The sequence below is a fragment of the Hyperolius riggenbachi genome, chromosome 9 (assembly GCF_040937935.1).
Source record: "Hyperolius riggenbachi isolate aHypRig1 chromosome 9, aHypRig1.pri, whole genome shotgun sequence".
Lineage (NCBI taxonomy): Eukaryota > Metazoa > Chordata > Amphibia > Anura > Hyperoliidae > Hyperolius > Hyperolius riggenbachi.
The window spans coordinates 11,785,092-11,801,483 of NC_090654.1; the positions used below are offsets into that span (position 1 = coordinate 11,785,092).

The 16,392-nt window shown below is 44.8% G+C and overlaps 1 protein-coding gene across 1 annotated transcript in view; it reads left to right on the forward strand.

The window, feature by feature from the left end:
• The window catches only part of RAC2 (Rac family small GTPase 2), a 132,073-nt gene that overhangs the window by 106,931 nt on the left and 8,750 nt on the right, over nt 1-16,392 (forward strand). The window contains exons 5-6 of the mRNA XM_068255024.1: nt 999-1,158; nt 12,134-12,266. Of these exons, the coding sequence (XP_068111125.1) occupies nt 999-1,158; nt 12,134-12,264 (291 nt within the window). The 3' untranslated portion in view covers nt 12,265-12,266. The remainder of the gene's footprint in view (nt 1-998; nt 1,159-12,133; nt 12,267-16,392) is intronic.

The window sequence follows — 16,392 nt, forward strand, 5'->3', positions numbered from 1 at the left end:
TACCTTATAAATCAGTGGGAATATGACAGTAAACACCTAATCTGCTCTTTGTTTCATTGTTCTCTGTTTGATCTGACTGTGATCACCTCTGATAAGAATCCCCGACTGAGCACTCAGTCTAGCTTTGCTACGGAAAGATTATAGCTGAGTCTGTCTTCTCTGGTGTCTTTTCAAGCCCAAGCCTACCCCCTTGTGGCTCTGCTATAATGACTCAGCTATAATTATTCCCTGCAAAGCAAGACTGAATGCTCAGTCCAGGATTCTTATCACAGCTGATAACAGACACTTTTAGCAGTGAGAATGAAACAGAGAGCATGGTAGGTTTTTTCTGTAATGTTCAAACTGATATATATGGTAAAATACACAAGGGTGCTTCGCCTCTGGTTCCCTTTAACCCCTTGTCCCCCATGCAGGCTGGGATAGCCAGAATGCAGAGTCCAGACCATGTGGGTTTCCGCAGCCGGAGCTGTACTAGCCCAAATGGTCCATGGTATGTGGGGGCTCCGAGGGAGAGGGGTGGCAAAGCCACCAATCCATGGACAGGGGACTCTTTCCACCTCCGGTGCTCAGATTTTTAATCAAGTTTAAGTGTATATTGGTGTGGGATCATTAATTAAAGGTAAGTATTAATTGTTAATTTACAATATTAAAATAGTCGTAGTTGTGTTGTTCCTTTTCTATGTCCTTTAAGTGTGCAATGAATTATGGTAAATATGTATTACTTTACTTTCTCTGCCAAGGTAAAATTGTTTATTTCACACTACTTCCCAGCTGTTTACAATTGTTTGTGGTGCCGCCTACTCCTCCCACCTATTTTTATTTTTGTTTCTGGTTTACTGTAGTTTTTACTTAGATGTTTCTTTGTTAAATGTAAAACACCACAAGTCTCTCACAATCTGTGTACCAAGGTGTACCATGTGTAGGCCAGAGCCCTATACATGACACTGTTGGGAATTTTTTTCACCTTCTAATTTTTACATATGCTTTGCATCCTCCAGTGGTACCCGGAAGTGAGGCATCATTGCCCCAGCACGCCGATCATTCTCGTGGGCACCAAGTTGGATTTGCGTGACGATAAGGAAACCATTGAGAAGCTTAAGGAGAAGAAGCTGGCCCCAATTTCCTACCCCCAGGGCCTGGCTTTGGCCAAGGAGATTGGTAAGTAGAGGCGCTGACACTCGTTGTGGGGAATTTATGCTGGTTTGACAATGTATTGTCTCTTTATAATAGCTACTCAATTCAACTTAATTAATTGTAAGAGCAGGTGGAATATTTTGTAACTGCTGAGGCAAATGTAGCTATTTTCCATGGTTAAAAGATGTTCTGGTTTGCCGGCGGCTTTTAGTGCGTGAAACCTTAACTTTAGCTGTTACAGGAATGGTGAACGCTCGTGTTTTTTTTATTATTTTTTTTTATTCCTTGTTGGCCTGCAAAAAAGAGCAATTTCGTCAGCTCCATCAAAAGGGCGCCGGAAAATTTGGGCACAGGGCAAAGCAATAAACGGCTCACCCTGCTCCTGCAAAAGTCCTGGCGGTGCCCCCCCCCAGGCCGCCATGGATAGTGGGGAAAGATGTAATTCAAATTACACTGTTTCTATAGTGATTTTGGCACCCTCTTTTGCACTGATAGATGCTGTATGTAACTAGGGCACGGAAACATTGTCCCTGCTCAGTAATTATTTAATTACAAGACAATCTGATAATTTTTCCTGCAACTGGAAATCTTATGAATTAGCTTCAGTGAACTTCAGCTTTTAAGCCTTCCAGCAACATTTATCATTTGTTTACTGTTTTTGTTTTTTGTTTTTTCGGTGTGTTTAATGTTTTAGACCAAAATTTATTTTTGTGTTTTATAATACTTTAAGATAGGTAGATCACTTTAGGCACAACTTTTATTGGTGTGGTGTCATGGGGAAGATAGATAGATAGATAGATAGATAGATAGATAGATAGTGCACTTTTATTATTTCCTAATTCCCATGATTAGTATTGGTGTTCAAATTCACTCTCATATTCAACCCGAAATGTGTCTGTTCAAATTTGGACCTTGCCGACGTGAAAAACACACACCTGATGATTTGATTGCACAAAATTGGCATTTGTGAAGTCAATGTTGCTGACTTTCACAGTTAGTAGCAAAGTCCCAATACTTCCTAGAATCACCTAATTTGCTAGTTAGGAGAACAGTGGGAACAACGGGAACATTTTTTAAAAAAGACCTTGCTGTTTTTGAGAACATCTATTTTAAAAATTCAAAAAAAAAATTGTTTTTAAACTCGGTAAAATAACGTTTTGCTGCAGTACATTTAATTCATACTGCAATAATTCCAGCTCTGCGTACACAATTTGTACATTTTAAGAAAATGGACAGTATAGGGTCCCCTCTCCCAGGCCTCCTTAACCCCTTGTCCCCCATGCAGGCTTGTTATAGCCAGAATTTGGAGCCCAGGCCATATGGGGCTCTGCACTCTGAGCTATACCAACCCGCATGGTCCATGGTATGGGGTGAAGGGGCTCTGGTAGAGAGGGTTGGCAAAGCCCCCCTTCCCCTCTCCCCCAGAGACCCTGTTCAATCCATGTACAAGAAGCTCATCCCCACCTCCAGTGGCCAGGAGGAGATGGTCTAAGCCCTGGAGGAGGGTTCATGGTGGCATCTGGGGATCTGCCTTTAACAAGGGGACCAGATTCCTCCCCCCAGGTAAAATGAGTACCCCTAAACCATTTGCATAAGTTAAAAATTAATGAATAAAACACAATCGAATAAAGTGCTTTATTATGCTTAATTAACCATGAATACTTACCTTTAATGTTCCCATTCCAATATTGAATGGTCCCACGCCAATATCATCTGGACATCTCCTCGCACCGCCGCAACACACGCTGCTAGCACTTGCTACACTAAAGCACAGCAAGCCCCGGCAGGGCTCCCGATTGGTTCTTTATCAGACCAATGGGAATCTTCCCTGAGGTTGCTTCCATCCACCACCTGCACCCACTGCTCTTTACTCCACCGACACGCGTAATGCAGAGCCCCCGCTGTCACCCGCAGCACTTACACTCCATCACCACCCAATCAGAGAACCCCTGACACCTACTGACCTCGTTCACACTCACCCCACTGCCTAACCGCGGTCACCGCCGGCACTCACCTATGGGAAACCCCAGCAAAGCATGTTAGAATCTGCCACCAGGTTCTCCCATTGGCTTATACACTGACCAATGGCATCCCTCCATTTTAACGGATCGTATTATTCAGTGTATAAGCTAGTGAGATAACCCGGCTGCAAATGCGGTGAATCTAGCATGTATGAGAGCTTTGCTATTAACCGCAGCACCACGGATATCAATGCAATTGGGGGAAAACTTTGTATTTGGGTTCTTCGCCAACCTGAACAATATCGGCCAGTTCGATCGAAAGGCCAACAAATTGAACACAGAGCTATTCAACCAACACTACATATAATCCGACAAGGGTGTTGCTAAGATCATATGAGATCCGGGGCACTTTTGGGCACTAATGGGTGGAGCCATGCACCAGAACGGTCATGGGTGGAGCCAAATTTACATGAACTTAACAGCAGTCTAAGTAGGCCTACCCAGCAAAATGTTGCATGAAGCCCTCTCTCCATTAATACAAAAAAGAAAGAAAGAACTGCAGCACATCTCATAAATAGGCAGTGCCACTTAAACATAACTAGGCGGAGTTACCTGGCTTCTGTGCTGGCTGGTCTGGCTTTCTGCTGGGTGGGCTGGCCTGCTGCTGTCCCCCTTAGCATTCTCAGACCTTCTAGTGGACCCCCTCAAGTGCTCACATGGGCCTCCCAATGAGGCACCACAGCTCCCTGCATGTCCCCATAGAATAACTAAAATAACCACAGTTCCCAACATGCCCCCATAGAGTTCCACAGCACCCAGCACACCCCCCATTGATGCATCACAGCTCCCAGCATGCCCACCATTGAGGCTCCACAGCTCTGACTCTGCCTGGGCGACATCCGGGGCACACAGAATAGATCTGTGGCACGTGCCACTGATCTTTGGGGCTAGCAACGCTCCTGTAATCTGAACATTTGTATAGCGCTTTTTTCCTGTTGGACTCAAAGCACTCAAGAGCTGCAGCCACTGGGACGCGCTCAGGAGGCCACCCTGCAGTGTTAGGGAGTCTCGCCTTGAACTCCCTACTGAATAGGTACTTGACCTAGCCAGGATTCTAAAACTGGTCTCCCATGTCAAAGGTGGTGCCCTTAACCAGTACACTATCCAGCCACATATGATTATACGGTCTTGATGCGGAAGTCATACAAGTCTAGGTATTTATTTTACATTAAATTCTTAGAAGTAACTAACAACATGATTTCTTTAACATTATATCAAAATGGCCGCCGCCAGTAGCATTTTCACCGCTTAGTTATTTGTGTATATTTGTGTATAATTCTGTGTGACATTCTTTGGCAGATGTAACGTGTATCTGTCTCTTTGGCAGATGTAACGTGTATCTGTCTCTTTGGCAGATATAACGTGTATCTGTCTCTTTGGCAGATGTAACGTGTATCTGTCTCTTTGGCAGATGTAACGTGTTTCTGTCCCGAGATGACTTTGTCTGGGCTTATGCTTAGGGAATTCCACGTATAATATTGGACTGTCTCCTTCCAGAAATACAAATTGCCCAGCTGAAGGCCTTATTAGAGCAATTAATTATTTCACTTTTAAAAAATGCCCATAAAGTTCAGTGACATGCCTGTCCAATTTATTCTGATCCAAGAATCAATCCATCCTATTACCTGGAAAAACTGACACCATTTCTTTCTGTAGATTGATATGTACAAGAAATAATCAAAGCTACAACCTCTACAAAAGTATTTATTTAATAGTGAAGTGAAGGATGGTGAGCAAATAAGGCAATTTTTGCAAATGTTAAATTTTTTGCATAGATAAGAATTCTCAGAAAAATGTGTAGGCATGCAACCCCCATCCCCTCCCCTCACCCCCATTTTTTTTTTTTTTTTGCTTATTAATTTTTTGAGGGTAGTTCTTATTGCCACGAAAATGCAGATTTTGCAAAAATTCATAGTATTTTCGGGAACATTTTGAATCCGGTGGAAATGTAAACTTCACTGTGAAAATTAGCAATGATCTTAAATTTGTTTCCTATTGGTCTGTTAAAGGACCATTCAGAAGCCCCAGCAGCAGATTTAAAGGGAACCCGAGGTGAGAGGGATATGGAGGCTGTCATATTTAAATCAAAACCCTGGAACATGCATTTGGCTAATCCAGTAAAACCCGAGTTAGCTGAGTCAGAGTACCTGATCTGCTGCATGCTTGTTCAGGGTCTATGACTAAATGTATAAGAGACCCAGGATCAGGAGGACTACCAGGCAACTAGTATTGTTTAAAAGGCAATGAATATGGAAGCCTCCATATCCCTCTCACCTTTGGTTCCCTTTAAAGATGCTTTGCCGGGACTTGATATACTTTCGTATATTTTGCTGACAGCGGGGGGCATTGTTCATGAATCATACAATCCAGGCGCGGGATCATCGTTGGATCTATGGTTGATTAAGAATAATAAAACATTTTTATATCATTTTTAACTCTTTTTGGAAATGGGTAAGGAGTACATTAGCACCCCAATGCCCATTTCACCCCCAGATGATACTATAAACCCCCTAGTTACCTCCACCTCCTCCTGGGCACAAGAGGTGGGGATGATTCCCTTGTCCATGGATTTTAGAAGGGCTCTAGAAGAGAGGAGGAGGCTTTGCCGCCCCTTTCTTCCTGAGTCCCCCATACTAAGGACCATAAAGGCTGGTATAGCTCAAGGTGCCGAACCCCACATGATCTGGCCTCTGAATTGTGACTATACCCAGAGGTGCCTCTAGAGACCAGCTGATAAGCTAATTGCCTAGAGCAGCAGCTTTATGGCAGGCGCTTTGAGGGGAAAAAAAGTTTATTTTTCCTGTCCTTAAAGACTGAAAACTCAGGGAACAGAGATAAAATGTTCTAATGAAAGCCTCTACTGCTCAGCCTCAAATAAGAAATCTACAAACCTTTTGTCTACAACACTTTGTATGGCATTCCCTAATGTTAGTGTTATCTCAGGATCTAGAGTGTGTCTGTGTGACTCCTGTCCTGCCCACCCCTCCTTATGACTTGAAAAGAAGAGGAGGATGGTGTCTTTGTGTGCATTCCAGAATGGACTAGCCAGGAGGAAGGAGGGAGATTTTCCCCCAGGCTGCAGGTACAGTATATAAGGCAATATGAAGCACTAGGCTGGTTGAGGGAAATAAATGTACAATTTGATGGCAAGCTGGTAAATGTACACAGCATGATGCAGAAGAGAGGCTTGCCTTCTACAGTGTCCTTAGAAAAAACTCTGTCTGCTTTCTCATCATTGTAAAGACTGCATGTGGTCAGCTAGATAATGTATTACACCAGATGAAAAGTTTTCGACAGTCCCTAGACTCCATGTGGCTGCTGCAGCCTTGTGTGAGAGACAGTCAGGACAGGAGTCACATTACAGGCAAGTCGCCTCTGTGTTATGTGGCTGCAATACAGATAAGCTCTCTGCTCCATGTCAGGCTATTCTCCGTCTCTCTCCACTCCTCCTCTCTCCCTCATTCACCTTTGTCCCCCCCCCCTTCCGCTAGTGCTGGCTCTCTTTTCCTCCTCTCTCTGGATAGTGTAATTGTTAGGCAACCTGGGTTCAAATCTCTGCTTCTTTCTACTCAGTAAGCCAGCACCTATTCAGTAGGAGACCTTGGGCAAGACTCCCTAACACTGCTACTGCCTACTGAGCGAGTCAGCACTGAGTCCGCCAGGAGAAAAGTAATTATAAATGTTCCTTGTTACTCTCTACTTTTCCCCCCAATCTTACCCTTACAATTGAATCACCCAATCTTGTTATTAGTAACCCTAGCCTATAGCTGTCAATACATGCATTCATTTTTACAGACAGATTCTTTCAAAATGATCGAATATGGCGATTATCAACCACCACATCGATCAGAATTTCAATCAATCCATGGCAAAAATGTACCAAAAGTACAATCAAGCAGTACATTTTTACAATTGGACACAGCGGTATAGAGGCGGTAGATCGGCGGCTCGTAGTATTGCACTAAACCACTACTGTACTACGATTATTGTCTGGTGAAATGCTGCCGCATTGTGAATATTTTCATGGAGAGGGGGGCACAGGTTTCCTTGCCTGTAGTGACAAAATGGCCAGAGGCGATACCAGCCTGCATGGGTAAAAATGAAAAGACAAGACAAATAACATTTATATTGCACTTTTTTCCTGGAAGACTCAATGCATCAGAGCTGAAGCCACTAGAAGCAGAGTTAGGGAGTCTTGCCTGAGGTCTCCTCACTGAGTAGGTGCTGGCTTACTGAACAGGAAGAGCCAAGATTTGAACCCTGGTCTCCTGTGTCAGAGGCAGAGCCCTTATCCATCACACTATCCAGCCACCTGGGTTAAAGAGGCTTGGGGGGGAGGGCCCCATGCTGTCCATTGTCTTAAAATGTACACAATTTGTATGAAAAAAATTTGGTGTATGTTAAAGTGCATTGCAGCAAAGCATTTTCACAGAGGTTAACTACTTCCTCTCCCCCGGGATGAATATCTACATCCCTGCAAAATATCTCTACAGCTCCATTGCCGCCGCACTTTCTCTTGCTTCCTCGCTTGTTCATCCCCCCCAATCGTTAGAGGGGAGACCAATGAATGGGAACCTAGTTCCCATTCATTGATCTAAAGGTGGCCACACACCATACAATTTTTAAATTATCTTTTCATTGCAAGATGTGCAATTATTTTTTCTGACTGAGGCTACTTTCCCACCAGGAAGTTGCGTTTTAGGGGACGTCATAGGTCACATAACGTGCCCCTAACGCAACGCCTGGTGGTGTTGGATGTGGACGTCAGAGCGAGCCGCATTGCGCAGCTCACTCTGGCGTCCGTGATGCGTACTTTGTGACGCATGCGGCATCACCTGGTCCCGCCAGCCAATCGCCGCACAGACCGACCGCTCCAGGAAGTAAACACTGCACACGTCACAAAGTGCAGTGAATATTAATTAGCCATGTGCCTGGCCGCTCTCCCCTCCTCCCCAACATTACTGAGCATGTGCAAGCAGTCTAACGCACCTTAGCCGCGTATAAAGTAGTGCATGCAGTACGTACTCTTGATGTGCAGCATTACAATGTAACACAACGTGGGCACTGTGAACAACCCATTGATTTTTCATTGCTGTGCGGTGGGCTGCGTTACAGGCTGCACTAACATGTGCCTGTAACGTCCCACTGTGAAAGCAGCCTGATTGTAACATTTAAAAATCTGACCAATGTATCACTCACGTGTGTTCAATTTGAACCCAATTATGAAAAAAAATGATAGAAAACTCTGAGAAAATTGCTTTGAATTATATATAAGGAAATTGACAATAAACCACACACAAAAATGTTCATAAAAATTGATCAGAAAAATCCAGCACTCCTGATAGACTTTTATCAAATAAAAACGCGTCGAATAAAAATAAAAAGGTTAAGATTTTTTTTTTCTATTGAATTGCTGTGAAATCTGATAATTTTATTGCATTGTGTGTAGCCACCTTAAGTCCCTATGTCAATTATCGCCAGCTTCAATGAGATACCGCGGTAATTTACAGAAATCGAAAGTAACAGATCCACGCATGACTTCCTGTTAGCGAGTACAATAGTACTGGCAGGAAAATAATGCGTGAGGACATCTTGTGGCAAATAGTAAAATTACACCTACATACATTTATTTTAATTAAAAGACCTACACATACATTTAAAATTAATCCCTTACCTCACACACTCTCCCATAGTTACCCAAAAAAAGAAAATTATTATTTTTTATAGGCTTGTGATTAGTGATGGATGCAAAACTGAAAAAAATGTACCTTTATTTCCCAAAAAAATATTGGCGCCATACATTATACAAGGTAAATATTTTAAATGCTGCAATCACCGGGATAAATGGGCAAATAAAACGTGTGGGTTTTATCCACAGTAGATCATTTTATTTTAAAACTATAATGGCCAAAATCTGGAAATAATTATTTTTTTTCTTATCATTTCCATTAAAATGCAGTTAGAATAAAATAATTCTTAGCAAAATGTACCACCCAATGAAAGCCTAACTGGTGGTGAAAAAAAAAACAATGTATAGATCATTTCAGTGTGATAAGTACTGATTAAGTTATTGGCAGATGAATGGATGCTGCATTAAAATGTGAAAATTGTTCTGGTTTTTAAAGAGGGAAAACCCTTGGAGGTGAAGTGGTTAAAAACCAATTACTCTTTGTGGTTTTTTTATCGATTTTCTCAAAAACTAGATGGTCTTTTTTGAAATTGTAATATATATTTTTTTTAAACATTGCTTGTTTGGGAGCTTTGCAATCATTGGCAGTATTGACTTCAAAGTAAATTACAAAATTTTGTTCAATGACACAAAAATAAAAAATTAGTTAGGTAAAATCAATTTAATTTCAAATTTGTAATTCCTTGTAACCCTAAGGCTGCTGTCACAGTGGGACGTTACAGGCGCACGTTAGTGCAGCCTGTAACGCAGCCCACTGCACAGTAATGTAACTGCAATGGGCTGTTCACAGTTCCCACGTTGCGTTACATTGTAACGCTGCACATCAATCTAGAGTGCAGCATGCTGCGGCGTAAGAGCGGCTTTGCCACGTTCGCCTGCTTGCACAGGCGCAGTGATTAGCCACATGGCTAATTAATATTCACTGCACTGTGCTGACGTCACTGGCGGGACCACGTGATGCGGAGTGCTCCGCTGACGTGGTCTTCACCAGAGCATGCGTACTATAGTACGCATCACGGACACATCAAACGGCTCTTTGCTAACGTCCTCTGCCACCACCACCATGTGTTGCGTTAGGTGCACGTTATGCGACTTTAACATAGCACCTAACGCAACGTCTTAGTGTGAAAGAAGCCTAAATGCAATTTTTTACACAAAATGTTGTGTAAGCAAAATTAGCAAATTATCACCATTATGACTAGCAAAAAAAAATCAGTTTTGCATAAATTAGAGTTCATCAAATATATTTTGAAATTCTGCTGTGTATACCAACAATTCCCGCCATGCCCCTGTGCTGTGGGTGACACGGTGAAAAAAGTGTGTGTGTGAGTGTGTGTGAGTGCGTGCGTGCGTGTGCGTGCACGTGCATGTGTGTGTGTGTACAGTGTGTGTGTGTGTGTGTGTGTGTGTGTGTGTGAGTGTGTGTGGGGTGGGGTGTGTGTGTGTGTGTGTGTGTGTGTGTGTGTGTGTGTGTGTGTGTGTGTGTGTGCGTGCGCGTGCATGTGTGTGTGTGTGTGTGCGTGTGCGTGTGTGTGGGGTGGGGTGGGGGGGTGTGCGTGTGTGAGTGTGTGTGAGTGCGTGCGTGCGTGCATGTGTATGTATCATACAGAGGACACCCTGCGGGGCAGAGATGATCGTAGTAGGTGGATAAATCGCCATCTCAGAGTATGATCACATACAGGCAGCAACATTACATCTCATCATGTAGTTCTTTCACGGCGTTACCTCTTAATTTACTGTCTGCTGAGATAAATGGCCGGATCCACACATGAATAGATTTTCCTAAACAGAAACCATATATGGCCTGTCTTCATTTTATTCCAATTTTTTTCATAATCTTCCATTGTCCCGAGTTGTAGTAACAGCTACAGACCTATAAGTGGTGCCACAGGATTTACTGTCAGCATTATTTTACCCGATAGGAAAATACTCCTCTGCAGAAGATGACATGTGCTGCTCAGATAGCTGCTGAACTGAGAATCAACCGCAGAACTCATACTTAGCATACTCTGCTCTTTGTCTTTGCAGCATAGACGGGTGATTTTAGTCTGGTGGTTGACTGTAATCGAGTTCTGATTGATCCACATATTTTTTTGCAGGAAAAGAAAATCAATTGTTCTGTCTATTGGTTACAATGTGTGCCCACTTGTATTTGTTTTGTTTTTTGATTTTTTTGCTGTGAAATGAAGTTAGGTGTCTGTCTGGTTTGTGGGGAAAAGTAAATAGTGTGAATAGTGTGAATGCGAAACAGGTGACTTGGGCGCCCGCTAGCGGCAGAAGTTTGGGCACCGCCATGGGTGCTCCTTGAAATAGCGCCATCGAAGGGAAATTTGGAGGCGTAATAAATAGCGGGCACTGGGTCTAGCGCCCGATGTGCTTAGGGCGCTATGGGTGCCCAATAAGGGCGCTGCAGGCGCACAAATCAGCCCTCAATGCCACTATTTCAGTAGAATGATGTACACAGAGCTCAAGTTCTGGAGATCATGCCTTGTAACCAGGCAAGTATGAAATATATCATGTACAGTTAATCCATGTTCATCACTGAGGCCAGCAGGGGGCACTCTCCGTACAAGACTTTGCAGCTGTACAATCTTCTTTTAGTAAGGGGGCGTTTTGGACCATTGTAGCCCCTTACCCACCCCAACGAGTTCTGGTTTACCATGAGCTTGCTGGTTAGTCTGCACCTTTGTATAACTGATGCACCACGTTTAATATTCATCATTTTAACTATACTAATTTAATACAACATTAAAAATAATGTAAATCATTGATTTGTCAGCACAGCTATTTTACGCAAAATAAAATACAACTCAGCAAACAAACAGAAGATATAATGTGAAGCATGTCCTGGTAGAAATAACCCCCTACTGCTGGACGCTTCCCAGGCCTGCCTATGCTTTGTATGCATTTTATAGCGCGTATCCTTCATGAGTGACTGGAGAGTCGAGGTACAGTAATTGTGCTGCAAATCTCACAAAGTGATAGAATGATGATGTTTGGCGAGAAGAATGCTTAATGATCTCATACGGGCTTCAGAAAAGACAAGAGCTGAATACAAATCCACCCAACAACCTTCTCTCAATAATGGATGACTGCACAGCGCCCAGATCGCTGTCTACCCCAATCATGCATCTACTCAGCATTCTCCAGTGACTCTGTCCTTGTGTTGCCTTCAGTGTTATTGTCTCTTCTCTTTTGTGTCTCCAGGCGTTCTACTCACAACCCAGAAGCCCTATTGTTATATCTTGCCCCGGAGTTCCTCACATCGCTGTTTTCTCTTTCTCTGCAGAGGCCGTGAAGTATTTAGAATGTTCTGCCCTGACACAGCGCGGACTAAAGACAGTGTTTGATGAAGCTATCAGGGCTGTGTTATGTCCACCGCCGACCAGGACCAAGAGCCCCAAGTGTGCTCTGCTGTAAAGGTGAGTAAATAAAGTCCGATAGGTGTTATACGTAACGTAACCACTTCAGTCTTCATGGCCTGCTTGGCGCCTGCATGAAATAGAGGAAAAATGGGTGCAGGTGGAAAATTAAATTGTAATAAATAATAAAGATTCAAGTGGGCGTGGAGTGAAGCCAAAAACATGTAAACATGAAATATTATTTTAAATCAGAGAGGAAATGAAAACAAAAGGATATTTACTTTAAAAACGTTTGATTATTAAAAAAATACAGATTAACTTAACGCTGCTCTCACACAGAACCCTCTCCTTGTGGTGCCTAACCCTAACCACCCCCTGGTGGTAAGTAACCCTAAGAGCCCCCCCTACTGGTGCCTAACCCTAAGACCCCCATGGTGGTGCCTAACCCTAAGATCCCCCTTGGTGGTGCCTAACCCTAAGAATCCCCAGGTGGTGCCTAACCCTAAGAACCCCCCCCCCCCTCCCTGGTGGTACCTAACCCTAAGAATCCTCAGGTGGTGCCTAACCCTAAGAATCCTCAGGTGGTGCCTAACCCTAAGACCCCCCATGGTGGTGCCTAACCCTAAGACTCCCCTGGTGTTGCCTAACCCTAAGATCCCCCCATAGTGGTGCCTAAACCTAAGGACCCCCTGGTGGTGCCTAACCCTAAGAACCCCCTAGTGATGCCTAACCCTAAGAACCCCCCCGGGGGTCCTTAACCATAAGATCCCCCATGGTGGTGCCTAAAACTAAGAACCCCCTAGTGATGCCTAACCCTAAGAACCCCCCCGGGGGTCCTTAACCATAAGATCCCCCATGGTGGTGCCTAAAAATAAGAACCCCCTAGTGATGCCTAACCCTAAGAAACACCCCCGGTGGTGTCTAACCTTGCCTACCCCCCTCCCTCCCACAGAGCAAACACCCCTCCTGACTTATAACCCTAACTATTACCCCCCCTGCACAAAGACCCTTTTAAACGTAGAAGTGATAACATATTTGATAACATAAAATTTGTACATACAAACAAAATAATATGACAAAAACTATAACAATGCAAGCTTCAAAATCATAACATATTTCAAAAACTTGAATGTTCTAATGTTGAAAACGATCTTACGATCTTTATCGGGCGCCGAAATCTCTGCTTTGGGTGCTGTATTAACGATATTTGCATTAGCGCCCAAATTGTCCACTAGCCATGGGCGCCCAAATTTCTTGCTTCCTGCTTGGCCTCTACCACCAGTGATGGACACCTCACTCAAGCACAGAGATATAATGTTGTTCAATAAGGTACTTATCGACTTGTCATTAAATATAAATTGCAGCTATTGTCCAAAGCTTCAACACCCACCTTCTTTCCACTTCAAACGTTCAGAAGCAGTCAATTCAGGCCCAATCTGGCCATCAGCGGGGATGTTCTCCAGATAGCAGACTGTCATATTAACGTGAGCATTCAGCTGAGTGGAGCTGTCAGCATTGCTTATCTCACTGAAGAACAATAGCAATTCCGTATAATCTTCAAGGAATGGGAATTCGTTTACTGGAGGGAGATAAAAAAAATAACCTTGTGAGCATGCTGGCGCTTTTCACCGTCCAATAAGCAGGCTGTGAGTGTCGGTCACCAGGCCAGACTGCTTAACTGGACCTGAGGGCAGTGAGGTCAAGGTGGTTGGTATATGTGATTATAGCTATGGACCGGGGTACTGATTTACATGCACACACCCTCCCCATCATGTTTTTCTTTTTCCGATGGTGGGGGTCGAAGGGGTGTCATGCTAGAGGTAGCCCCATGTGGCATCCTTGGTTGTCTATATAGCTTGCTTGGTGGTCTGCTGGTCTAGTGGTTCCCCACAAGGAGGAAGGCTAACATTATTCATCCCACCCTCTCCATGGCCCCCTCCTGTGTCCCCTGCAGAGTAGGGTGGTGCTTGAAAGTGAATCTCACCCCATCCTGATCCCGGTGCGTCCATACTCCTCGGAATCCCGCCCTTCTCTGCCCACCTGATATCTGCATGGCCTGTAATGACGCTAAGCAGGAAGCATGGTGAGCAGGAAACAAGAAGTAGAGTGAGTGGTTGGCTGCCGAGGAGCATAGAGGCATCAGAATCAGGAGAGATTTACTCACAAACCGCACTGCTGCACCCTTCTCTGCAGGAAGGGGGCCCATGGAGAGGGTGGGAGGAATGATGTCAGCTCAGCCCCGCTCCCTGTGTCCCCAGACTCCCCAACGCTATTTGGACCCACCAGCTGCAACCTCGATCACTTCTGCCCAGATGTCACCCCTTCCATGGTGACACCTGGTGCGGCCCACCCCCTTGCACCTTGCTTAGTACGCCACTGCCTGTGACAGCTTGAATCTGTTAGGTTCTTGTGTTGGAGCTGTCAGGATACTACAGTGAATTGTTGGTAAGTGAAACATGACCTGCATACCAGATCAGATGTATAGCTGTCTGTGCTGCCCTGTCTCTATCTCAAGGCTGTGGGTGGAGAGTCTCTGGAAGTGGGCGGTCCTAACAGGTGCGTATATTTTGCAGTGTATCAGGAAGTGGGCCTCATCCTCCAGGGCTCCCTGGTCACACTGTCTGCACACTCTCTACTCTCAGGCTTCCATGTCTGTCTGTGTCGCCCTGTCTCTATCTCCAGGCTGTGGATGCTCAGACGGTACAGGCTCAGGGTCTGTCTGCCTTAGGGGTGGTGTAGCCCAGGGCCGGGCCGAGGCAGAGGCTGGAGAGGCTCCAGCCTCAGAGCGCAGTGTAGGAGGGGGTGCACAATTCATTCAGCTGTCATTCCCAATAGTGTTTGAAGCAGAAAGAAATAAGAAAAGGGGATACATGACAGTGACTGCAAGCCATATAACTAGAGATTAAGGTGCTGGGGTGGTTGGGGGCCCTGGAGCACCTACTAGTCTAATAGCAATCAGTGTGTGACGGCTGGGGTGGGAGGGATGGGGGGGCGCACTTTGGCGTCTCAGCCTTGGGTGCTGGAGGACCTTGTCCCGGCTCTGGTGTAGCCTCTCCAGATATGGGGCCATAGTGTAGTCTCTCTCTCTATCCCTGTCATCTCCTGACCCCCCCCCCCCCCCCAGCCTTACTCTCTCCCTTCCTGTCCCTCCCCTCTCTACCCCTCTCTCTCTCTGCTCTCTACCAACTTCCTTTCCACCATCTCTCCTGTTTTTTTTTTGTCTCTCTTGTTCCTTCTCTACCCTGTCTCCTCTCACTCTCCCCTTTCTCTACATGTCTCTCTCCCCATCTCTCACTGTTTCATTCCCTCTATCTCTCTCCCCATCTCTTGCTGTTTCTCTCCCTGTCTCTCTCTCTCTCTCTCTCTCCCCCCTCCCTCCTCCCATCTTTTCTTGCACCTAAATGTCTTTTAGGCAAGTCAATAGAAAAAGACTGAACCTGTTAATATTCTCTGGAGGTGTTTTGTGAGATTTGGTAGGAATTTTAATTTGGCGTACAAAAATAACCGGAGAGAGGGAATAATGGAGGAGTCATTTAACGGCTGCCTGTGAATCATCCCGCTCAGAACATTTTATCACCTGCTTAAGCCTGGAGAGATGACCTAGAAACGGCCGCAAATGAGCTATCGTCTTCTCACTACACCATTATTAGAGGGGAACTTAGCAATTACAATTACTGTACTTAAAGGGGATTTACTGGCCTAAAATGTTCCCCAATGCAATATCACTAACTTCATTCTCCTAATATTGTAGGAACGCGGTACGATGACATTGGGAGGGTAGATGTTAGAAGTAAAGCTGACGGTGGATTTTGGGACCACGTGGTTCGAAATCTGAACAGCCATATTCAGCACCATTTCAGCACCGGACAGCAAGACTGAGTGAGTTCCATTTAGCTCTGATACTTCCTCCTTCCATGTTGGAATCAGGAATCAGAATTAAAGGACTACTGTAGGGGGTCGGGGGGAAATAGAGTTGAACTTACCCGGGGCTTCTAATGGTCCCTCAGAGACATCCTGTGCCCACGCAGCCACTCACCGATGCTCCAGCCCCACCTCCAGTTCGCTTTTGGAATTTCCAAGTTTAAAGTCGGAAAACCACTGCACATGTGCGACCATGTCCTCGCTCCCGCCTCCAGTACTCCTTTAAATGAAATGCACCCAGGGGTACCCCAGGCATCCACTACTA